Genomic DNA, 26,152 nt, shown 5'->3' on the forward strand with positions numbered 1-26,152 from the left:
TAAATCGTATTAAATTCTGCATCGCGTTCTAATCTCGTTTTGAACTCCACTAAACGTTTACGAGTATACTGCGTTTTTCAAAATTGCCCCCAAACAAATTGACTTCGGCGTCGAAACGAGTAAACACAATCGAACAATTTTATTTGTGTAAGTGTTCATTAAATCAATAGAAAAATACAGAGTGGGGCACCTAAATATCTCTGTTAATAATGATTCTATACAGTTTTATCGAGAAAGGTGCCTTACAAGAAATCTCCTGGCAAGAATCCGAAAGGAATGCGACGGCAAGCCATCCGACTAAGTCATTCCAAAGTGTGTGACGTCACGGCCTAATAGCGACACTGATATATCGTCCGAGAGTTAGGGGAACCCCACAATATAAAAATTCAGACTAAACGTTCTTTTGGAGAAAGTATCTACTTTACGGTAAAGTGCCCAAATATGGCATAGTCTCCTATTATGGCACTACCTTATATCTTGTAAAGCAGAAGTCACACTCTAGTGGGCAAATCCTCAAACAATAGTTTTGTCTCCGCCAGTTGTGTCTCCACGTGTTGAATATTTTCGCGGTTAGATTTTCGATTGTATCTTTTTCGAGGAAGGTAATTGATTTCGAAATGTTTGAACATATCTGTAGTTTCAGTTTATTTATATTAATGTTTGCCAACTGTTGGTTTGGGCAGAAATTAATTTTCTCTTTGTCAGTAGCTAGTATTATCAGTCCACGTGGAGTTCCCAATATGGCACTACCAAGGGTTCCCTAATATGTGTATAGTCATATATTGACATTCTTGGTGTGGGTGCCGAATATGGCACCACGTGTCATATTAGGGACTCAAGGTGTGCCATATTAAGAACCCCTTTCGCTGGAACCTGCAAATGACACATCACAAAAAAAAATATTTTCCCCAAGCTGTATTAATTTTTGCACAAACTTGACCCCAGAATCTTATAGGGAGGAAATGCATCTATAACTTGTAATTGTTTGGACGAAAAATGCATTCTGTAATAATCAAAAAATTACATCAACAGAAAGTGTTTCATTAGGGACTCAAGGTGTGCCATATTAAGAACCCCTTTCGCTGGAACCTGCAAATGACACATCACAAAAAAAATATTTTCCCCAAGCTGTATTAATTTTTGCACAAACTTGACCCCAGAATCTTATAGGGAGGAAATGCATCTATAACTTGTAATTGTTTGGACGAAAAATGCATTCTGAAATAATCAAAAAATTACATCAACAGAAAGTGTTTCATTAGGGACTCAAGGTGTGCCATATTAAGAACCCCTTCCGCTGGAACCTGCAAATGACACACCACAAAACAAATATTTCTACGAAGCTGTATTAATTTTTTAAGAAATTTGACCCGAGAATCTTGTTGGGAGGAAATGCATCTACAACTGGCAATTTTTTGGACGAAAAAGAGCATTCAAAAAGTGGTTCATATTTGGGCACTTTACCCTATATTTCTCTAGACAAGTTTTCCAAGCAGTCCAAGTTCGAGTCGATGATTTCAAGACACCTCGGACGAGCGTGCATTTTCAGAAGACTCCGATCGATGCCGGGCAATCACGTTGTACAGCCAATTTCATTGAAATATCGCGAGGTTCACTTTGAAAGAATCGGAACGGAGAAGAGGGAACCGACTAGATTCGGCGCAAGGAGTACCCCGGGATGCACGAACCGTGAAAAAAATTTAGCAATCGACTTTGATTCAAGATCTCCGCCGGTCAGAATGTAGGTCGAAATGCGGTTCCTTTCGACGATGCACTCGAAGATCAAAGAACGGCTACGCCCCTTTCTAATCCTTTTGCAGGGAATCCGTATCGAGTCCTGAATCGACTCTCCTCGAGCAAGCACTTCTTCTTCAATAATCCATTCACCCGTCCTCGGTGTTCGCAAGTACCACTAACCCGCACTTCCGTACGCTCTAATGATACTCGAGTGGATCGTATCCTACTTTGCCGCCCACTCGCGAAGCCTATTTAATAAGAGGCAAGTAGAGAATGATAAAAGGAAGAAAAAACTGATTTGAAATCGAGCCACTCGATGAATAATCAATCATGACGGAAACGACTGTCGACCGCGCGACTTCACTCTTCAATGTCTCTGAGTGGATGCGATTTTTAGCGACGTTGATATGATGCTGAAGTTGCTGAATCTGCATCGTAAAGACGATATTTTTAACACTAAACCTACCGAGCCTTAAAAGCAACTGTGGTACATATTCCCTTAGAAAATTGACAAGAATAATTTTATTTGAATTTTGTGCAGCTCAAAATTTGTGTCTCAAAATTCATTCGACATCCGGAAATGGGTTTCTGAGATCATTTGAAGCAACATTTTCCTTTGCGAAAATGTCGTCCGCGGCTTCGTTAAGGAGTTATTAACAAAAAAACACGGACCAATCAGAGCGCGACCTAGACGCGTATTGGCACAGTCGTGTTTTTCGTTAATAACTCCTTAACGAAGCCGCAGACGCCATTTCTGCAAAGGGAAATGTTGCTTCACATGATCTCAGGAAACCATTTTGGATGTTGAAGGAATTTTGAGACACAAATTTTGCGCTGCATATTTTTATTATATTAATAATCGTAAAATGAAAATCTGGAACTGGTCATATTATGTATTATACTTGTTTTCAACTAAAAAATAGGACAATAAACTAAATAAAGGAAGGTCACCACTAAAAATTGCATCTGTACCATTATTCAAAATATCTTTTAAATTATTAAATATACAGTGGGTGTACAAAGTATTCGTACACCTTTTAAAAACTAATAGCTTTTCTAGAATTGTACCAAATGACCTGATTTTTTATAATCAATTAGAAGCATTAGTTTACGAACAAATATGCAAAAAAGATTTTCCAAAAATTATAATTTACAAGGTTGCATGCAAAAATAAAAAAGGCATTTTTTAAAACTTTTTTATCTGGGCCCTTGATGAAAATGTAAAATATATATTTTCTAGATCTACATATGTTCTTTATACACATGTTGAAAATTTCATCGAAATCGATTGGCGCAGGAAAAAACGACAGGCATCGAAAGATTCTGTGGATTTTACGCAGAAACTGATCAAAATTCGTGGGAAACTACGATTTTCACCATTTTTAACCGCTTGTGTGTATCTACAACACATATATTTTAAATTTTCATTGAGGGCCCAAATGAAAAAGTTTTAAAGAATGCCTTTTTTATTTTTACATTTGACTTTGTAAATTATAATTTTTGGAAAATCTTTTTTGCATATTATTTCGTAAACCAATGCTTCTAATTGATCATAAAAAATCAGGTCGTTTGGTACAATTATAAAAAAGTTATTAGTTTTTAAAATGTGTATGAACACTTTGTACACCCACTGTATGTTTGGATCTAACCAATTGGTAAACATTTCAATATTCTATGAGGTATTATATGTATTAATTTTATATATATTAAATTATTTATTAATTAAATTATTCTGGGTTCAATTTTATAAATAAAATAGCTCCAAGTGCAAACGGTTAAATTCTTTTGTAACCGTACGTTTACCTTCCGAAACGTTAAACGATTTCCATTGCTAAAATTATTTGGCAATTTTTCCCACTCGCAACGAGATCCACACCATCACCGGCGAAATCTCCACCTACGTTATAATTTACGAACTGCGGGAAGCGGTAAAAATGAAAAACGTGTTTACAACGGTTTTTCACGTTGCCGCGCGAAACGTCTAGTACGCCGATATTTTTGTAACGTCGAAAACATCGATTACATCTGTGTTCTTTTCACCAGCTCATATAATAGCCGCGATACAACGGACCAGAATGGAACACCACTGTGTTCCTCCGATCTTTGTTTCTTCTGCGAGCAAGCTATACCTACACGTATTTCGAGCGCGGAATTGCTTGTTGCCCGTGTATACGCACCCGCCAGAATGTAACAGTGGTGGCAGATCAATCGAAATGTTGGCGGAGTTAATTGCTTGCTGTTAATTACTCGGGTGCGTTTAACCACCGTCATTCTACTCCCGCGAATAGAGAAATCCGGGTCGACTAGATTTCGCACGGATCTTAGAAAAAATTATTGGCTGATCACGAACAAGAAAAACATTTTACGTAATGATCTTGAAATCTTCGAAATAAATGAGTTGCTATTGGGAATACAGGATAGTAAATATGCATATCAAAGTATATTTCGCTTACCATCATTTTAATACATTTTATTTATTTATAATAAAATCCGAAAAGCATACAACAAACACTATCGAATTCCTTAAAGAAATCGACCACCTCCACAAAATCTAAAAACACCATGGAAGTTCGTCGCTAATGACCTAGATGTTGATGCGACCTTAAACCTTAATTTTAAAAAATATATATAAAAATGATATATATTTTATAAAATAAAAAATGTTTGCATTGATTGCAAGACAGAGGAACGAGATAAAAATTTCTTTCTTCTTTTGATTATCTGATCAAGTTGGAACTAATACACTAATGTATTCAAATCTTTTTAATATGTCCACTGCTTTAAATTGTGCTTACCCATTTTATGCATTTATGACGAAAATGTGTTAATTAAAAGATGAATACAATTTTTATTTGGCTCCTGTGTTCTATAATCAATGCACACATTTTTTATTTTGATTGCTTATTTACTAATGATAATGGTGACTGGACTACAGATCTCTATGCAAAACAAAAACTTTCCACGTGACTTGTAGCAGACATTAAATGAAAATGTACTCCTATTAATAATTTTAATAATTCAGAGATAATGTAATAACTAGACTGCAGATCTTTATGCATTTACAAAGAATTTCGTTGTATGAAATATAAAACAGTAAAAGATTTAAAAACTTCAAAAATGTTATATAATGTTGCTTTTAATGTAACAAAGTCTTTAAGGGATGAAATCAATTTCTACTTATTCTTTTTTTTGCATAAATATTCGCAGTTTAAATAACATTTCTAAATTATTTTGATGTCTTCCGAGCTTTGTATAAATGTTTTTGTCAGAAATTCACAAAATCCGTAATCTAACGAAGACGCATTTTTATTTTGCTTGATTAAATAATTACATCATAGCTTTTATCAGTAACTGCATACATACTTCATAGCTCTAAAACAGTATAAAAAGCGTAGTACAGACAGGATAATAACGTTCTATAAGTTTACGAGTATCGCAAAACCCGGGCAGCGTATTACGGGAAGTGATTAAATTTAAAATTCGAATTTACGATCGGGATTTATAATTTATGGTAATATACGACGAGCTTCTATTGTCGTACACGTACGTGCCTCGAAATACATCGAGTCGGATTTCTCGAACAAGCTGACGTTAGCCTTCGGATTTTATGGACTTAGACTTGTGGATTTTCCGAAGTACTTTGAAAATAGTAACGAAGCCTAGCGTCGAAGGCGATGCATTAGCAGTTTTACGGTGCTGTGAAACGGAAAATAAAAGTTCCTAACTCAGAGGAAAGAGGAAAATAATTGATGTGTAAACTACAGCCAGAAAATCTAAGAAATATTTACAATGACATATATGTCAAATAAAAATATATTCCAAATAGGGAACCAACTTTTCCCTACTTCCTGACTTCTAATTTTGAACAGACTTGTTAAAGATCCGCTTTCACAATTTCTTTTATTTTCTAAAATTCGATTTCGAAACTGAAAAATTCTGAAAACAATTCGTAGACGATAAAGATGATAAAAGAAACTACGAAAAAAAGCTTGATTTTCTTTGTCACCCCATTACTGCCACTTGAATAATTGGCACGAAGTATACAGGGTGTTCATTTGAAAACATTCCAGCCGAATATCTCGAAAAGTATGAAAGATATTAAAAAAGTGTAAAACACGTGTCCAAGGATTTCGAGGGGGAAAGAGGGTGGATAAAAACAAGTATGCTACGAAAATTGCTGGTCTTTTTACGTACAATAAGATCCCATAATAAAAAATATAGGTTTCCATTTGAGAAAACAAAGTTGACCTTCAAATGACCTTGAAAACGCCACCCAAATAAAAAACTGATACTGCCCCCCTCTTTCCCCTTCGAAATCCTTGGACACGTGTTTTACACTCTTTTAATATCTCTCATATTTTTCGTGATATTCGGCTGAAAAGTTTTCAAATGAACACCCTGTACATTTAAGGGACCTTTTGACCTCTTTATCCTGTATACAGGGTGATCCATTTATCTCGAGACAGTCAATTATTACGGAAACCAGCAGGAACATGAAAAAATGTTTTATATAAAATATTCTTCACATGAAGGCGCACATTTAGTGGCGCCCTAGATTTTTATGATTTCAGATCAAACTCAGTATTTTTTGTCATTACACATATCGGGATATTCACCACGATTCGTTTAATAAAACCGTGCACGCTGGGAGAAAATGTTTTATACGAAATATTATTATTTTCCGACGTAGAATAAGAATATAAAATAAAAAATATGGGTTTCCATTTGAAATAATGAAGTTGCCCTTCATCTGACCCTTGAAGGGCCATTATGGAAAAATGTGCATAGCGCCATTAAATGTGCCCCTTCATATGAAGAATATTTTGTATAAAACATTTTGTCATATTCCTGCTGGTTTCCGTAATAATTGACTGTCTCAAGATAAATGTACCACCCTGTATATATTGTCAAGGGCTCGGAGTAAAATGCAGGAGAAACGCAAAAGAACGGTAGAAATATGTTGACCAGTATAATCGGACGCGTTTCCAAGAAGAATTCATCGTGGAGGATGCATAATTTGAAGAGAGTACTTTCTTTCTTCCTTCCGTTATATCTTCCCTTTGTTTGTTCCTGGGAACAATTACAGTGATTCTTTCTGTTCCGTCAGAAAGTACAAAATAAAACAGCGGTGGCAAAATGGTGGGAGGGGGGGGGGTGGCAGGACGAGGGAATAATTTCCTAATTTCGTTAAAAGCGACGTGCCTCCGCGTCCAAAGCGAATGCAAACATCGGTTTCGGTGTTTCAACGTTTCCGTGATGTTTACAGAAGTGTAGGGGGGAGCGGAGGGATGCAAGGATGGAAATTAAATTAGCTTTTATCTGGGGAGGATGGCTTCGTGCTAAATTAATCGCTACAAAGCCTTTGATAAGAACTTGCTAACTGGAGAACGCTGCCTTTCTTGGCAGTCCAAGAGAAACTTTACTCTTGGTCAAAAAATTGCTTCGACCCTTATTTATTGTGCTACACGCAGCTTTTTCTTTTCTTGGCACGGCCTGTAAACCGCTTTGAACACCCGGTGAAAGTTTCCTAATTTTATTAATAGCTCAGATGAACAATTATCTTTTAGTCTCAATAAATTGTTCGTCCGCGGAGTTAAAGTCTTCTGCCTGATTAAAGTAGAACCAGAATCATTTTTGTACACTGTTAATCACGCTCGGGCAACTAGTGCTCCGAGAGTCGATGTAGAGTAGAGAAGGAGAGTAAACCCCCCTTTTTTTAAAAGATTCCTTAATTATTGGACGTACTAAGACAGTTCAGAAATTTGCTAGTAATCTCTAATTCACTTAACATCTGCAACTTTTAATTTGATTGCATTGCATAATATTTTGCGCTAAGGCTGTTGAAACGAGAAACTGCATTTCTTCTAATTGCTTCGGGGGTAATGTGATTAAAAGAAGTGAAGTCTGCAGCATTGTCAGACTGAAGAAAACAAGCAAGGCTATAACGGTGTTAAAGTTATTTAAATCGTACATTTTCCAATGAGGAATTTTCATTTTGTATGCGCAAAAATTCTCCTAAAGTAAATAAATAATTATTGTATTAAAGTTCATTTATATATTGATAAACAGAATTTCTTCTTGTACTTGAGAATAAAATTTAGAGCTTACCGAATTTTTATTTCAACTATTTACAATAGTTGAGACAACTTACTGAAAGCGTTAAAGAATTTCAATGGAATGTCTACTATTTATTCTGAAATTCGAATTCTGCGTTAAAAGGTACTATACAAGGTGGGACCTAAAATGAATTTTAAACATTTTCGGGTAACAACCCTAGTGTTTACCCTCGTATTAATCTTAACCTTCTCTCTGTGTACTGCTATTAATGCTAACCCTTTGCACTCGAATCGTCACTCTGAAAAATTGCCGTAAAATTATTCAAAACAGTTTTGATATTATCAATAATTTTTTTCACAAAAACTTACTTAAAAATAGTCCATTTGTAAAAAGTTGGGTTCTCTTTATAATGTATTTGGTATGTAATCCAGTAGATTTGTACTCGGCACGGATGCAGATCGAAGTTTCGATCCTGTAGGATCAATGGCTCAGGAGTTATGCTTGCTTAAAGTTGAGCAATCTGCAGTGTTTTTGACAGGTAAGGACGCCGCCATATTGGTTTGTAGTGACGGTTGCATTCTGCTTACTGAGTTGGTTAGAATTAGGTCGGGGGGGGGGGGCGACAAGCTAAGCGGCTCGTGGTCGTCACTACAAACCAACATGGCGACGCCCTTACCTGTGAAAAATGCTCAACTTTAAACGACCATAACTCCTCAACTATTGACCCTAGAGGATCGAAACTTCGATCTGCATGCGCGCCGGGTACAAATCTACTGGATTACATACCAAATACATCATAATTCATAGGAGAAAGGTACTAATTTTGAGTCCGGTAAAGTAAAGTTCACCCAAAAGTTGAATCTGATTTGCAGAAGGGTGAAATTGATTTGAAGAAGGGCGAAATTGATTTGCGAACGGGTGAAACTGATTCGCAGGGAGGTGAAATTGACTTGCACAAGTGTGAATTTCGAGTGTAAAACCTATAAGTTGTCATCAACAGTTTCAAAGTTTTTGGTCGGGTCGCAAACTGCTTGCCGTCGGGCCGCGTGTTTGGCATAGCTGCCCTCTCCGCTTCTCGAAGCAAAAGTGAGAAGAAAAAGTATTAAACTTAAAGAATTTCAATCGAATGTCTACTATTTTTTCTGGAATTGGAATTCTGCGTAAAAAGATACTGTACAAGGTGGGACCTAAAATGAATTAAAAAAATTTTCGGATACCAGCCCACCCTTAGTGTTTTGTAATCCAGTAGATTTGTACCTGGCGTGGATGCAGATCGAGGTTTCGATCCTGTAGGATCAATGGTTCAGGAGTTATGCTTGCTTAAAGTTGTGCATTTTTCAGTGTTTTTGACAGGTAAGGGTGCCGCCATATTAGTTTGTAGTGACGGTCGCACGCTGCAACTCAGTAGTTGGTTAGGATCAGGTCGAAGGGGCAAGGTAAGTGGCTCGCGGTCGTCACTACAAAACGATATGGCGACGCCCTTACCTGTCAAAAACACTGAAGATTGCTCAACTATAAGCGACCATAACTCCTCAACTATTGATCCTAGAGGATCGAAACTTGGATCTGCATCCGCGCCGGGTACAAATCTACTGGATTACATACCAAATACATCATAATTCATAGAAGAAAGGTACTAATTTTGAGTCCGGTAAAGTAAAGTTCACCCAAAAGTTGAATTTGATTTGCAGAAGGGTGAAATTGACTTGTACAAGTGTGATTTTCGAATGTAAAACCGCGTGTTTGGCATGCCTGCCCTCTCCGCTTCTCGAAGCAGAAGTTCGAAGAGGTTAGTTAGCGGCCGGCCCGGTGAAAGCATTCAAGAATGAATGAAATAAACGGGTATTGGGTGTGTCTCGGTTAGCGAGAGGGTGTCAACGACGAAGCGACAACATCGACGTACCTTGTGCTTGGTCCGATGCCGGTGATAATGGTTGGGTCTGGGATGCTCGACAACGACGTGTTCGGAGGTGGTGGTGGGTCCGAGGGTTGGGGTGTTCACACGGTGCGGTGGTCGTGAATGCTGACGAGGGAGCTGAGGCGGTTGTTGCTGACCAGTCCTCGGCGACTGTTGTTGCTGCTGTTCCTTTCGAGTCTCGTGGCATCGGCAGACCGAGCCTCCGCCGGCCACCCCACCGCCCCCGCCCCCTCCGAAAGAACCAACGCCGCTTAGAGCCGCCGCAGTCAGCTTGCTGGCGTAATAATACATCGCGCACATTTATCCGGCGAGAGCTTAACACCACGGCCCGAACGCCACCTCACTGCTGTCATCACTGACGTTAGCGATGACGGTCGAGCTGTCCTTAGCACGCCGCTTTAAGGGTACGAGACCAAGCGACCAAGCAACCAAGCGTCTTCGAGCGGATAAACAAACCCTGCGCGCACGGATTCACTGAACGATCCGGCTGAACCTCATCGTTCGTTGTCCACTCTGTTTGCCCTGGGGTTTACCCGATGCGTCCATGCCTTGCTTGTCAATGAGGAGACGCCCGAAGGGTGGTTCTCTTCTACCAACCCCTCTCCACCTCCGAGAGAGCTGTCTTCGTCTCTGTCACTCGCGGCTTGTTTATGCGACCAGGGATTTAGCAGGACTAATTTTCGCTCGGTCACTTTTCTCAACAGGATCTCGCTTTCCTTATAGTCCGCCGCCTCGGCAGCTTGTTTGGCTAACGTTCGTTAGACCCTACTGCGGCTGATGTTTTATGAACATGTTCGTTATGAGTCACTGCGAAGAAGATTCTACGGGAATTCCGGGGAACACTGAACTCCAAGGCACAAGGTAACAGTTTAATTGAGATACTCGCGTCGCTTGTTTGACTGACGCAACGCCGCGCAGGTACACAGGAATCTGTGGAGAAATGTTGAACTTGGTCCCGGCTTCGAGATTCTTACCTTTGTGCCGTGTTGCTTTACACTGCAAGCAGGATTTTTGGCGATGCTCTGGCAGAAGCACTCTTGAGTTGGGCGTTCAGTTTGCGACATTAATTATTTTCTTTGATATTGCGACTGGAGACAAGTAGACCGAGGCCTAACTTTGACTAGCACGCGTGTAGGCTGATCCGCCAAGTGTTCTTGGAAAGAAAAATACGCGCAGTGTTGCTAATGGCATCCACTGATTGGAAATTATACTTTGAACCTTGTTTATGATGTTTACGATACTAATGGACTACGAGTTGTACGCTACAACGAACACATGCAAAATTATTTTTATGTAAAACGCAGATTTATATAAAATCCTGCTATACAGGGTGGGTCATTTATCCTGGCCACCTGGAATATCTCGAAAACTAAATTTTAGAGGAAAAAATATTTCAAATAAAATGTTTAAGTCAAGGAGGGGCTGATGCAGCAGTCATATCCATTTTTAATTTTCATGTTTTCAAGGTCATTCCAAGGTCACTTTCATTTTTTTTAATGGAATGTCCTATTTTTTATATAATAGATCGATAGAGTATCAAATTCTGAGTATACAAGTGTTGACCTTCATATGTCCTAAACCTAATAGCTAACGAGATATTATCCAAAGAAAAAAGAAAATTGTTTCGATAATATCTCGTTAACTATTAGATTTAGGACATATAGAGGTCAATAGATTTTTACTCAGAATTTGATAGTCTATCGATTCATGATACAGAAAGTAGGTGTTTCCATTAAAGAAAATCAAGGTGACCTTGATATCTCCTCTATGCCTCCAGCCATGCAGAAAATGTTTATGTCACAATATGCCCCCCGCTGTACCGTGCAAATTTTGTTCATAACATTTTTCCATATTATTGCAAATAACGGAGTTTTGTATACCCTGTATACCAGGATAAATGGCCCAGGATAAATGCCCCACCCTGTTATACTTGATGCCATAATGTTGGACTTCTGTCTTTAATATGCAGGAACAGTTATGCGATCTGCATCTAAATTCTTTTTTTTTTAGAGCAGAAACTGCATAGCAGGTTCCTTTATTAAAACAGTAAAAAATTAATTGACCATAAATTGAACGTTCTAAACCATTTTAAGTGAACATTTTTATGGACATTATATTCAGTGTTATGTGTATATGCAGTACTATGAAAATGTCATCGATGTAGACTTGTTACCATGCTATAGATTGCGATAGTTCGTCGTGCGATATACCTGGCATTTTCCCGTATTTATTGGAGAATGTAGTGAAGTAGTTATACACGAGTTGGCCACCTCGCAGTTCTGATTTCAATATTATCGAACATGCTCGGGATTATTTCGGCACAGATCGATGAGAAAAGTCAACCGAAAAATGCAGTTGTTCGAGGACAAAATTCCAATCGACGTTATTAATAAATTATATGAAAGCTCTGCCAGAAGAGAGTACGCTCTAATTAAGGTGGAAGGCAAATTTATAACATTAATAACTAGACTGCGGATTTTTATGAAAAATAAACATGTTTTGCATTGATTGTGGGAAGCAAGAATAACATAAAAATTAATTTCATCCCTTAACGACTTCGTTACGTTATAAACAACGTTACAACATTCTTGAATTTTTTACTGTTTTATATTTCATCCAACGAAATTCTTCATAATTGCATAAAGATGCGCAGACTATTAATAACGTTGCATGATATTACAAATTATTTGATTATGTTACTGGCGGTGCGCCTTGTTCGTACACAATTGAAATTGCTATTTCTGTTGAAAGATTTATTAAAAACTGTTTAGCTTTCACTTGTAAATAACTCTCGAGTCATTCTCGTTCATAAATAATGTTACTGTGCGACTGCTATTATTTAATTCAAGGCCAACTTCGTTTTAGTCAATTTTGTCAAAATTTTAAAAATTTTGTTTTCCTTTTAGTCAAAAGTTTGTGCCTTTCTCTTATAAATTATGATCTATTTGGCATGTAATCCAGTAGAATTGTACCGGGGGCAAATGCAGATCGAAGTTTCGATCCTGTAGGATCAATGGTTCAAGAGTTATGCTTGTTTGAAGTTGAGCAATCTGCAGTGTTTTTGACAGGTAAGTCGCGAGCCGCTTACTCCCCGACCTAATCGCCAACCAACTAGCACCTAGTGCCTCTGCTCGGTAGGCGGCGCGCACTACAATATGGCGGCGCCCTTACCTGTCAAAAACACTGAAAAATGCTCAACTTCAATCAAGCATAACTCCTGAACCATTTATCCCACAGGATTGAAACTTCGTAAATCCGGTAAAGTAAACAGCCTTTAACCAATTTATACTGATATAAACGGGTATATTGATTCGTACAGTCAGTTTCAATGATTTCTATGATGATCCTCGCAGTTCCATTATTCCTGTAATTGTTTAAGCAAAGTGTGTTTGCTATAATATATTCTCGTTTATACAGAAATTGCAATCAGAAACTTCCCGTTGTTATCTGACGCACGTGCAACGAAATTATACTGATTTTAAATATGCATATAACCGTACATCATTCAAAGTCGCAAACAGAAACAGGTTTATCGGAATGAAATTCGTTAAACAATTACACCGCCATCATTTCCAGCAAGTTTATTTCACCGATTGAAAGCCAGCCAAATCAGAAAGTTCCGGCGACTATTCGCTACGCGGTAATGCAACATCATGTCAACATAAACGGCCGGAACTTGTTCGACTAGACAGACGAAAAAGAGTAATAAAAAAGAGGGCAGCAATCGAGGAGATTCGAATTGTCGATATCGATCTCCTGGAAAAAAGAGCATTGTTTATGACTAACGTCCACTGCATGCGCGGCGTGCTATTTACAAAGCACGTATCGAAGAATGGCGTGCACGCCGTGGCGTGGCTCTCAGTTGAAATGACCTTAAATCTTCTTCTCCATAAAAGTCGAATGTACTGCGATCGTAGAAAACGGCCGGCATTAAAACGTCCCAAGAAATTCGAACGATCATTCATGATCCCCTGGCTTTACGCGCGTAAATATTACTAAGAGTGAACCGAAAATACGAGCGATAAAATGCTTCGAGAAACCTCAGAATTTGTTATGTTTGGAACGCGAAACATTGTGCAAATTTTTGTTAGCGAACGGTAGAAGACGGACATTTTATAGTGCCATCTCACTCGATGTAATTTTTATATTGTTGATGATCTTTCACAGGCTTGAACAAGTAACGAGCTGTAGTTTAAATATTGATAATATAGACAGCGGATTTTATGCATTTATGACAAAAATTAGTAGATGTACAGTAAAGTCGCGTTTACTGTCCAACAGCCGCGTTCTGCACGGCGAGTGATCGCATACCGACATTATTATTTTATGACTGCGTCTACCGCGCCGAGAATTCAAAAGAAAACCCATTGTAGAGAAGGACAGTATCGATGTGAACCACTACTAATAGTACTAATCGAATGTACAAAAACTCCTTTATTCTCCATTATTTTTATATGGGACTTTCACCAACTTATTTCTGGCATTTTTCCGATTAAAATAAGGCTAAACACGATATAATTTCAACTGTATTTAGTGGTTTTATCGACGATGAAAGTTCGCTGTCCTTCCTTGCGCCCGAAATTTTCATCGTCGATTAAACCACTAAATACAATTGAAATCATATCGTGGTTGATCTTATTTTAATCAGAAAAATTCCAGAAATAAGTCAATGAAAGTCCCATGAAAAAAAAATGAAGATCAAGAAGTTTTTGTACATTTTCGATTAACACTATTAGTAGTGGAGTGGATAGCGGACACAGTAAACGCGACTTTACTGTAATTTGAAACAGTAAAGTCGTTATAAAAATTAAAAAATACTGTTATATTATTTTTCAGAAGGAAAATCAATTTTCATTTGGCTTCAGTCTGTGTGTAGCAATTTAGGTGAAAAATGTTTATTGTTTGTTTTATAAAAAAATTGTTTACTTTATCAAAATTCACTTGAATCATCCTGTATAAACCGTAGAAGTTTACCGAAGTTTCCATTCCGATGGGCAAATTAAATCTTGATGAACAAATTAAAAAGTATTTCATACGTGGAGTGGAATGCGTAATAATCGAGGCGAACGAACGCGGAAACATTTCTCTGTTCGCGTTCTTTGATCGCGAAAAGGCGAGGCGAATTTAATCCCATTTTGGAAGTTTGATGAGAGGAATGTTGTTACGTGTTTTGTAAAATGTGTCCATTGCAGCGGGCGTTTCGTTGTTCCAGACAATTACAATTTTTCGAGATTAATTGAAAGCTACGTGTGCCAGAGGTGGGATCGCAAAGATCAAAGGGAATCGTGATGTAGACTTGAGTATCGGTGCAACGATGCGGCATTGTCGGGTAGCCTTGGGAGGATACAAGGGTAGACTAACCCTCTCAGAGAGAGAGTTTGAGGGTTCATCGAATTATCGAGAGGGTTACTATTAATTACCATCGAATTAGCCTCCCCCAGACGCCGGGCTTTTCCGTCCTGCCGTAGCGAATTGTGTAATTTTGTACCTCCTCGCAGGTAAAAATAGGGCAATAAAATACTTGAAATAATTTCGCGATTTTTTCAAGAATCTATAGGGTGATCTTTAAAAAAACATCTCGCATTCAAGGAAAGCGAATATTCTAACTCTTTTTTGTTATATTTTTTATTTATTTTTAGTTATTAATCTTAGTTATTAACAATTAAAAATATTAAAAGAAATTTTGATTTGCGACAGCTTATTAAAATAAATGTCGAAAAAAAATTTGTTAAATTTCGTAAAATGGATGGAATTTGTAAAATTTCGAACGGGATAAAAAGTTTTATAATAGAACAGAGACTTTAAGAAAATTGCTAGTCTTTTATGTAAGTACAAAAGTATAAATAATTCGCTTATCTTTCTAAAATTCTTATAGCCAGCCAGCAAGAATTGATGCAACATTTATGTACCACTTTCACTGGCTGAAACGCTTTGAAGTGATTCCTAGAAACCGTGCTCGTCGCGAAGTGGAGAAAGAGAGACACATAAATATGGAAATTGGATTAAATTGTCTCGCGATCCGGCTCACCTTCGCAGCAATTATAAGTAATTCTATCTGATCAGGATCTGGTTGGGATGCATAATAAGTCAATGAATAAATTACGTCGATGTGGCAGCACCGCTAGGGTTCTCATGAATGACAAAATCATGATGGGACAATGTGACTGACAGTGGCGCACCAAAGGGAACTCTCGGGGATGCAGAATATTTGCAGGTCTTCCGATTATGTATTACAATTCAACATGAACCGGTTTCCTCAAATCGTCTGTGACGTTTCTGAAATCAAATACAGGCTAATTCTCCTAACTTAACCATCTAAAATATGATGCTACAAATAATTATTTATCGAACTGTATTATTTTCATAAATTGTACATTGTACATAACTGTACATTTTCAAAAATTTCAATCCGGTAGTAATCCAGTAGATTTTTACCCGAGGCGGCTGCTGTCGAAGTTTCGATCCTGTAGGATCAATGGTTCAGGAGTTATGCTTGCTTAAAGTTCAGCATTTTTCAGTGTTTTTGACAGGTAAATCGCGAGCCGCTCACTTTGCCACCGCCTCCCTCGATCAAATCACCAACCAACTACCACCTCGTGGCTCTGCTCGGCAAGCGGCGCGCGACACTATAATATGGCGGCGCCCTTACCTGTCAAAAACACTGAAAAATGCTCAACTTTAACCAAGCATAACTTTTGAACCATTGATCCTACAGGACCGAAACTTCGGTAGCAGCCGCCCCGGGTACAAATCTACTGGATTACATACCGAATACATCATAATTTATAGGAAAAAGTTATATGTTAAATTAATTTTTTGTCTTCTCTAAGCATTAGCAATCTATTTCTACAGTTTTGCCCACCATTTACGAAATACCCTGCACAGTTCGTACTGGCAGAGGGAGGGTAACTTCCTCCCCTCAATACGTGCTCCCTCTCCTCATCTGGCGACACCACCCTAGTAGTCTTTATGGTTGGCCAATGGTGGCGAACGGTTGGGAGTTGGTTAGTTTTGTCTGTTTGTTCGTTATTTTTGTGTTTGTAAATTGATTATTAGAATTGCTTCAAGCAATCATTTCGCGAGTATCCAGGGCCGGGCTTCTCTATAAAGGGGCCTGGGTGCAAGAAACCATTTGGGGCCCCAAATTTCTTGTAAAGTAAAAAAATTTACAAACACGAACATATATTACTAATGCATGTTTATTTGTTTACTTCATAAAAATTACATTATTTTAGGTCCTGATCGAGTTGGGGCCCTCTCAATCGCGGGGCCCCGGTGCATAGCATCCGCCGCACCCCCCAGATGGCCGGTCCTGCGAGTATCGATCAGAAATCGGAGTGCGTTGGCCAGAAAATAATTTCTACGATCATGCCAGACGCTTTGCGATCCCGAGTCATAAGTTTCGAGCGATTCTCTTGCTGCTCCAGGTTCTGGACAGTGGCGGCCGGCGCGAGTTCGTTCGCGCGAGTTCTCGGCATGTCCAGCTAATTAGTAAAATTAAGCAGCCAGTCAGCCAGCATATTTGTGATTGGCCGGCCGCAAATAGCCGAAGCATTCGCTGCACGCGCTACCATAAATACGGATACGGAGGCAGCCGAATGGATAATTATTACCGCGCGGTCACTGTTCCGATAATTAATTGATGCTGTGTTCGAGATCCACCGATAAACTCGGTCTCTGGTTGCGCCGTGTGCCAACCCATAAAGAGATACTGTCAATCGTCATTGTCGGATTTACTTGGCCCTTAGGGAGCGTGCCGCCTTGTTGTTCTGCGTTCTACGCCTGTCGCACGGTGCGGTGGTCCATGCACGCGAAAAACCCGGCCGAAATTCAATTCTCCTAGCTACTGCAGCATATCTGTTGCATATACAGGATAGACCACGACATTTGTTAGCTAGAACAACATTATTTTTAGCTAGAACAATTTTTTGGTAAACAACTTTGTCCTGAACATTTTGTTCATAAAATTATTAACACTAGGTTTACGGAGCTCTAGAAATAACTATTTATGAACATAACAGAATGTGTCTATCTAGATCTTTTTCCGATAATATATACCCAAAGAAATAAATTTGGTAAATAATTCCTCGGAGAAGCATCTTTACAATCTTAAAAATCGCAAATTAAGAATATTAGAACACAAATAAAAACGCAATAGGCGATTATTAAGACTGTCATTGTATGTACACTAACTGCAAGACTAATGTTTAATTGTAAAAGCTGTAATAAACCTATATACAGTAAAGTCGCGTTTACTGTCCAACAGCCTGTGTTCACATACCGACATTATTTTTTTATGACTGCGTCTACCGCGCCGAGAATTCAAAAGAAAGCCGAACGTAGAGAAGGACAGCATGACAGTGGAGTGGGTACGCAGTGGACAGTGATCGCGTACCCGATCGCGGACAGTAAACGCGACTTTACTGTACTTATAAAATAAGATGACTTGCATCGTTCACAATTTATTATCGTTATCATGATACATGTTTCATCCAGAGTTGGGCAAAAATTTTATTTAAATAAAAACCCACTTTATTCGGAATTTTTATTTGAATAATATGTTTGCCCAGCTCTGGTTTCATCCAATTTTGTTGATCTTAATAAATCGACAAGCTTATTTAAATGAATTAATAAAAAAATATATATTTTACAACAGAACCGGGAAGAAACTAAAGATTTTATCTAGAAAAAGAAAATAGAGGAATTTTAACCTTATTCACATGTTATACGTTTAAAACCGGTAAAAAATGTGTGAAAATTCACACGACGACGAGAGTTGACAGCGGTATATGTTTCTGAAATGTTCGTTCTCTTAATAGTTGTGTTAGTTTCGTATTACCATAGCAACAGAACGCGCGACGCCTTATTGAATATGTTGCAACGGGAACTGCAGTACTTTCTGGGAAGTCTGAATAATTCATTTTCTGCCCCGGCTTTCGCGCGCGAGTCCTTCGTTTTTCTCTGCTCGTTTGCGCGGTCCGGCAGCACGGTTTTCGTCGCAAATCGTATAAAAAAAAAAAAAGAAAAATAGTTACACGCAGCCGGAATGAAAACACTTTCAGTTTGAAGCAGCAGCAGCAGGAACGTCAAAGTAACGCAGAGATGTCGTGAAACGTTTCGAACGTCGTTGAAACGGAGGCTAAATTAATTAACAACCGTGATTATTTGTGAAGCACTTTTAGGTAAGGATGCCTATAAATCGCAAACAACGAAAGATGTGGAGAAACTGTTCAAGTAAAAGTTGTATCGAATCTTTGGGCCCGCAAACCCGCCCGATAAATTGTTTGAAAAAAATCATATTTTCGAAAATAAAAATTTTGAAAATGATTTTCCCAAAAAAATTCGTCCACAAATTTATGGGCCCGAATATACGATGTAACTTTTACATGAACCACTTTTTGATAACTTTTGTCGTTTGTGATTTATAAGCACAAGAGGGAGTTCGGATAGAAGGGTTGATTTCTCCCTTATAGTGGAGAACGGAGACGACCGAAATACAGCTAAATTCTGAGATAGGTCTAATGAACAACTGTGGATCAGTCTCGCCGAAGATCCCTTCTAACAATAAGTCAAAATATTGAATCGACACGCGGGACGTCACAGTGTCCCTGTTTCCATGGCGCAACCTGTTTCCCGCTCCTGTTTCCACTTCCGCTCCCCCATAACCACCCCATTTCCCGTCTCACCCCAGCTTACACTCGCTCGTTCCACCCTCGTTTTACGTTCGCACCCTTTTTCAATGAGCCGCTTTCTATTTCTCTTCAGTCCGCCCTTCGTAAACGAGAAAATGTGTTACCGGAATCGGGAATTAACCTCGTCAAATGGCTGCAGATGTTTATGCAAATACCGTTGGCGTCGATTCCTTCCGCAAACACAGCACGATACGTGCTATCAAATTAGTCCATGTAAGACTTTGTTCTTAATCCTCAGCCGTCCCTCAATTTCACACAGTATTCCCGAAATATTGGGTTGGCAAGAAAGTAGTTTCGGTATTTTGAGGTGCAATGAAAAAACCCAATTCTTTTTGTTCGATGACCTTTTGCCATCTCCCCGGAAGCTTCACAATTCTGCGCTAATAAAATAGGTCATCATCAGTAGTGAAAGTTTATTGCTTGAATAAAAACATCGATTCTCTATTTCACTTTAAAATACCGAAATTACTTTCTTGTCAATCCAATAAGTTATACTGTTGTAAGTCTAATGTATAATTATAAAAGCTGAAATAAACCTATACAGTAAAGTCGCGTTTACTGTCCAACAGCCTGTGTTCTGTACAGTGATCGCATACCGACATTATTTTTTTATGACTGCGTCTAACGCGCCGACCGCGCAGAGAGTTCAAAAGAAAGCCGAACGTAGAGAAGGACAGCATGACAGTGGAGTGGGTAGGCACTGGACAGTGACCGTGTACTCGATCATTATACCATTATAATGACGTAATTTTATTTGTTTTTCAATATTTAACTATGTTCCACCAATCCGACCAACTTGAAACTTTTTTATATGTTAGATAAGCAACAGAACATTGTTCTTGAATTTTTTGGAAGTGATCACTCAAAGGGTTGCTTGCAATTCCCACCTCTAAAAAGTTAAATGATTTTTTTCTACCCTTAATAATTTGATCACGATGGTGAAAAAAATGTATGATATGAAGGAGGTAAGTTCGAGTATTTTCGTTTTTCTTTTATCTGAATATCTTAATTAAAAATCGAGAAAAAAAATGATACAGTTAAGAGTATTTACCCTCATATCATCCTTATACGAAGGGTTAGCGACTTAAAATTTTAGGGGGTTATGTTTCAACCTAAAACTAACCTAAAACCATTGTTTCCCCCACATAATATCAATAAAAATTGTGGGTGGGGCCGCTGGACCAATCTTAGTCTGCTAGGCCGTCGAAACTTGGTGGCTTGTATTTTTTCGATGCGAAACTCCACCGAAAAACCTAAGACGTAAATGTTAACTTATCAATTTCAATAAAAAAACCTCGAAAAATAACTGTATATCTTGTTATTTTTTTCGAGTTTATATCACTGTGTCAATTTGACACCGAGCGACAGACTCAGTTCGCGAAATGAGGGACGTGGATGAGGGTGAAATGCGTAATAATTATAAGGTACCAGACACTTCCTTTTTATGTTTAATTTCTCGTATGATAGAGGTTAATAAAACCTCCATTCGGAGTTGGGCAAAACTTTAATTTAAATAAAAATTTTTTCCCAACTATGCTTCCATTTACTAAACGTTAATGGAACGAAGCAAGCTTTTTCATTTGCGAAAGCGGATATTTAAATAAATATCTACAGTCTGCACATAATTATGCAAGTAACAGAAATCGTAGCGTGGGCCCATTAAAAACACGATGATGCGTAACTGCGTTGGTGTGGAACGTTTTTTTTTTTTGTCACGAGAATACATAAACAGTTATCGTGTAAAACAGGGATCGCAGAGATAACGAATGTTCCGAACAGAAATTTTAAATAAATGCAACGTATAATAATAATAATGCATAAGCCATCGAGAAACTCGTTGTGTACCAATTTATTCGCTTTTCAACGGGACTCATTCCGCAGGCATGTACAAAATCCTTTTGACGTGCTCATAGCCTAAGTAATTTCCTTGATGGGAAGATTAATTACTATGTGCCCACGCACTTCGAACTAATAACAGTCGAGTTTTATGCCGACATGACTAATGAAAATTTACGTGATTCTATAATCTTATACATCAACGGTATAACACCATTTTCTATAGGCCAAATCAAATTCTTGCATTCCTTTCGTTTCATCGAAATATGACGAACATTGTATTTGTAATAGATCGAGAAGAAAAATACAAAGATTTTTTTCGCTACCGTAGGTTTACGTTTAAAATATTTAATGTAATGATTAGACTGCGGATTTGTATACAATTATAGCTTTTGGACATTTTAGAAAAATGCTGGGATGTAAAATGACACAGACTTTAGTACAATTTTAATTTATTTCAGGTTTAAAAAAAAGTACTACCGCGGAAAAAGAGATTGTACTTTGTTCCACTTTCTTAATATTCGTCTACAAAAATTGTAATAGTAATGGTAAAATGCTTCCCGAATTAGTATTTTGAAGATTAACGTTAGCCTGGCACGTGAAATGTGCTTCAATTTTTAAGATATTAAGGAGCATGAAATTTCGTCAACCCTGACGACGTAACAGCTCGGTAATCAATCAATATATTTACAAAATACAAGCAGCACTTAAAGCGTTCATATGTGTATACAGGGTGGGCCATTTGAATGGGAGCACCTAAATATTTCAGCTATTGTGTTTTTTTTTTTATTTATTGAGCCACTGAAACCTATTACAGTAAAGTCGCGTTTACTGTCCGCGAACGGGTACGCGATCACTGTCCAGTGCCTACCCACTCCACTGTCACGCTGTCCTTCTCTATACGTTCGGCTTTATTTTAAACTCTCGGCGCGGTCGGCGCAGTAATAAAAAAATAATGTCGGTATGCGATCACTGACTTTATCGTAGTAGGTCCCTGTACACCTCTAGAAGGTTGAAGGAATAGGGTGTGTAACCCTTGGGGTAGGGTTTTAGTTATTATGGCTAGGGATTAAGTCCCGGTCCCCCAACTTGAATCTTGGGGGGAGGCTGAGCCCCACACTACCCCCAACTTTCATCTAAGGGGGTGTGAATATATAACAGCATTTCCCCACCGCCCTTAAACAAAAAAAAACTGACCCACCAGTGAAAGATTGCCCGAGAAATGGTGGCTGGTTTTCGATTGGAAGAAGATTCCATTAACGGGAGAGGGTAAGAGTCCGAAATAGGGCGGGGGATAGAGTCGGGGGGGGGGGGCTGTTGCGGCGATCGTTTATAAGGTCGAGAAAGGATGGGGTGCGGCTCGGAGGGGTGTGTGGGGGTAAACAGATGCCAATCGAGAATTCGAGCCGGTGGAAATCCGGGGAACGCGTACCGCCACAGTCGTTAATGAGGTTAATCCGCGATTCCGTTTACATTTTCCCGTTGACGAGGCACGAAACGAAGCCAGCCCGCTCGTCGGTGGGGGGGGGGGGAGAGAAAAAAGCCGGCCGCATAAAGCGGTCACAGGGGAGAAGGATGTAAAACGGGACGAGGGCGCGGGAAAGGGTCGCGTCGAAAAATTACGGACGACCCACGATGGGAATAAGAGCAGTGTGTTACTCTGTACATCGTTTCGAGTGCACTGCACTCAGATACACCCTCCTCTCCAGGCGTTCTCAACCCATTCCAGCTCTCTCGTTCTCCGGCACTCGTCGCGACCTAAATGAAACTTCGTCCCCGCCTCGATCAACCGATTCGCGCACCTGCGTGCCAAAGGTTGCTCCACTATTTCCCTACGCGTCAACCCTTTCCATTCCCTTCCATCTTTCTCTATCTATCTCGCTCGCTCGCTTTTTTTCTGCTTTTTATTTCCTATCGGCTTGCCGCGGGACGAGAGGCGTCGACGTCTCTCGTTGCCCGCTGTCGATGATTACTCCCCTTGTCACCGCGACTGTTTTGCACCCGTTACCCCCTTACCGACCCTTTGTGTCTCCGGCGCCTTGTGCGCCTCGAATGTTCAACTCTGACAGGACTACGGCGAACGTTCGATCAGCTGTGCTGTGTGTTTCGGTTTTATATTCGCGGAACTGTGTTCTTACTCTATTCCTCTAGATTTTGTTTCATTGTTCTGTCGAACCTCCACGAGGCAAGATTCGCTCAACTTTAAACACGCACTACTTTTGAACCAGTAAATTCCTAATGTTAAAACTTGGATTTTTTAAGATAATTATAAACGATTAATTATTGGACGGCGGGTGTTTATGCATTTATGAAGAAATTCGTTGGGCGAAATATGAAACAGTAAACGATTTTAAAAATTCAAGAATGTTCTAATGTTGCTTTTAACGTAACAAAGTCGTTGAGGGATGAAATCAATTTTTATGTTTCTTCTGCTTGTCAAAATCCATGCAAAAAATTTTTATTTTGCATAAAGATCCGCAGTTTATTAATTATCAATGCGTAACAAATCAATCGGGTGAGCTTTACTTTACCGGACTCAAAATTGATACCTTTCTCCAACGAATTATGATGTATTTGTTATGTAATCCAGTAGATTTGTACCCGGCGCGGATGCAGATCGAAGTTTCGATCCTCTGGGAGCAATAGTTGAGGAGATATGGTCGTTTAAAGTTGAGCATTTTTGACAGGTAGGGCCTGTCAAAAACACAGCAGATTGCTCAACTTTAATCGACCATAACTTCTCAACTATTGATCCTAGAGGATCGAAACTTCGATCTGCATACCAAATACATCATAATTCGTAGGGGAAAGGCACAAATTTTGAGTCCGGTAAAGTAAAGAACTAATCAATCAGTCATATGAAAACAGGTAACAGGATTTAACGAGGCCATCACGGGTCCTGTAGGAAAATGAGGAACAACATGAATCTCTTAACGATCAACGTGCGTAAATAGCCATAATCGGGGTCCTATTTCGAAAAAGGATGACGCACTAGCGGAAGAGATATTTTTCCCTGTTGAATGAATACGGATAACTGTAAAATGGAGAAACCAAGCGAAACATGGAGTCTGTGTAAGCAGGTCGTTAAGTTACGAGCAGATTCGCGATGGCTGCTTGGTTTCGCAATTTTGCGGTCATTACGTTTGCAGCGTTCCGCTCTTATCCGTAATCCTGTCTATTGCGAAAGCTTGTTTATCGCCTTCCGGGTCTGCCTGATGCAACGCTCGAGTGCCACTCATTTCTTCGCTTCCACAAACCGACTACCATTGCTCCGATGAACCAGCGGACTTACAAAATCTCGGAAATTCCAAAAATCACGCGAACATTCGAGGAACTCATTCCCCAGGGCGAAGTAACAACAAAATTTTTTAGTCGTCTTTAGTAATAATCATAAAATAAATAAAAATAGTAAATCTTTAGTAATAATTCAGTTCATTTTAGGTCATCGGTATATTTTTAAATGGAACAGTACATTTTATACCTTCTCTTTAACCGTGGCATGACCTTAAGCAAAAATATGTTGGAGCGAGAAAAATGTAGAAGTCTAAAACTCACGTGTATCAGTCTAAATTATATATTTTTTACGTGTTGCTTTTATTTTTAAAAAAATTCTCAATTGCGAACATTGACTCAGTACGAATAAATACTAAATGTAATTGTAATTTAAATCTCGAATTGCTCGAGATTAATTTCATAATAATTGACGAAATATACGTTTGCATTTTACCAGATAATTTTACCCCATTGCAGTAAAATAAATTAATTTGCTAAACTAAACGATTGCCTCCACAAACTCAGCGCAGAGTTTGTAAGGTTTGATGTAATGTTATAATGTCATACGTGATCAAATATTTGGTAAAATCCACTTGTTTGAATACGAATGGAAAATTATAATAGTGGGGCGAATCAGGTGGACTCGTATTATACATGTCGGATTTAGTTATGTGCATTGTTTGTTTTCCAATGGATTCGTGTAAATAGAACTTTACTCTATTGTATGTACACAGGGTGAGGCGCCAGAAACAGGCCACCTGAATAACTCGGCTGCTATTGGTGTTAGGAAGAAATGCTTCGGATGGGACTTGCTTGGTTTCGAGGGGTCATTAATCAGGTGTTAGTAGCTTTTTTGTAGGTGGTCGCGTAAAGGACATATGAAGGTCAACTTAATTTTTTTTAATGGAACGAAGTATTTTTTATTACATCAATCGATGCAGCTGGACATTCGTTATAAAAAAGTACTAACCTATGTATGTCGAAAAATTAGTAGTTCAGGAGATATTTCAATTTAAATAACTCTAAAATACCAAATTTAAATTGAAATATCTTCTGAGCTACTAATTTTTCGACATACATAGGTTAGTACTTCTTTTATAACGAATGCCCAGCTGCATCGATTGATGTATTAAAAGATACATCATTCCATTAAAAAAAATGAAGTTGACCTTCATATGTCCTTTACGCGACCACCTACAAAAAAGCTACTAACATCAGATTATTGCCCCCTCGAAACCAAGCAAGTTCCATCTGATGCATTTCTTCCTAACACCAATATCAGCCGAGTTATTCAGGTGGTCTGTTACGTCGTATAAAAGTCAAAGAGTTTCGGGAAATATTTGTGGATCATCTGAACTGCAGCAACATATTGTAACAATTTTTTGGGGAATAAAAAAATGAATCAATTCAAGGTGTAGAATCACGCTGTAACGATTTTCACCCATAATTTCGTGACACCCTGTACCAAACGTGGGACTTTTATTAACCGTTTTCTCCGGGAAGTTTCCGATCCTTCTCAGACCTCCATTTCTTGTGTCAGAGGGTTTCTTTGAATTGCAAAATAAAGCAAAATCTATGGGAGAGATTGCCTGTAAATGGCACCCTTCACGATTCGGATTTAGTATTATAAATATGAAAG

At 38.7% G+C, this 26,152-nt stretch overlaps 2 protein-coding genes across 9 annotated transcripts in view; both read right to left on the reverse strand.

Moving 5' to 3' along the window:
• LOC143213078 (uncharacterized) overlaps positions 1 to 26,152 on the reverse strand; it is an 832,749-nt gene that overhangs the window by 208,523 nt on the left and 598,074 nt on the right. The gene's annotated exons all lie outside the window — the stretch shown is intronic.
• The window catches only part of LOC143213087 (uncharacterized), a 179,980-nt gene that overhangs the window by 80,447 nt on the left and 73,381 nt on the right, over positions 1 to 26,152 (reverse strand). For all 3 annotated transcript variants that reach the window (XM_076432614.1, XM_076432615.1, XM_076432613.1), the window contains exon 2: positions 9,698 to 10,642. In XM_076432614.1, coding sequence (XP_076288729.1) covers positions 9,698 to 10,012 — 315 coding nt within the window. In that variant the 5' untranslated portion in view covers positions 10,013 to 10,642. The remainder of the gene's footprint in view (positions 1 to 9,697; positions 10,643 to 26,152) is intronic.

Source organism: Lasioglossum baleicum, chromosome 10 (assembly GCF_051020765.1).
Source record: "Lasioglossum baleicum chromosome 10, iyLasBale1, whole genome shotgun sequence".
Taxonomy (NCBI): Eukaryota; Metazoa; Arthropoda; class Insecta; order Hymenoptera; family Halictidae; genus Lasioglossum; species Lasioglossum baleicum.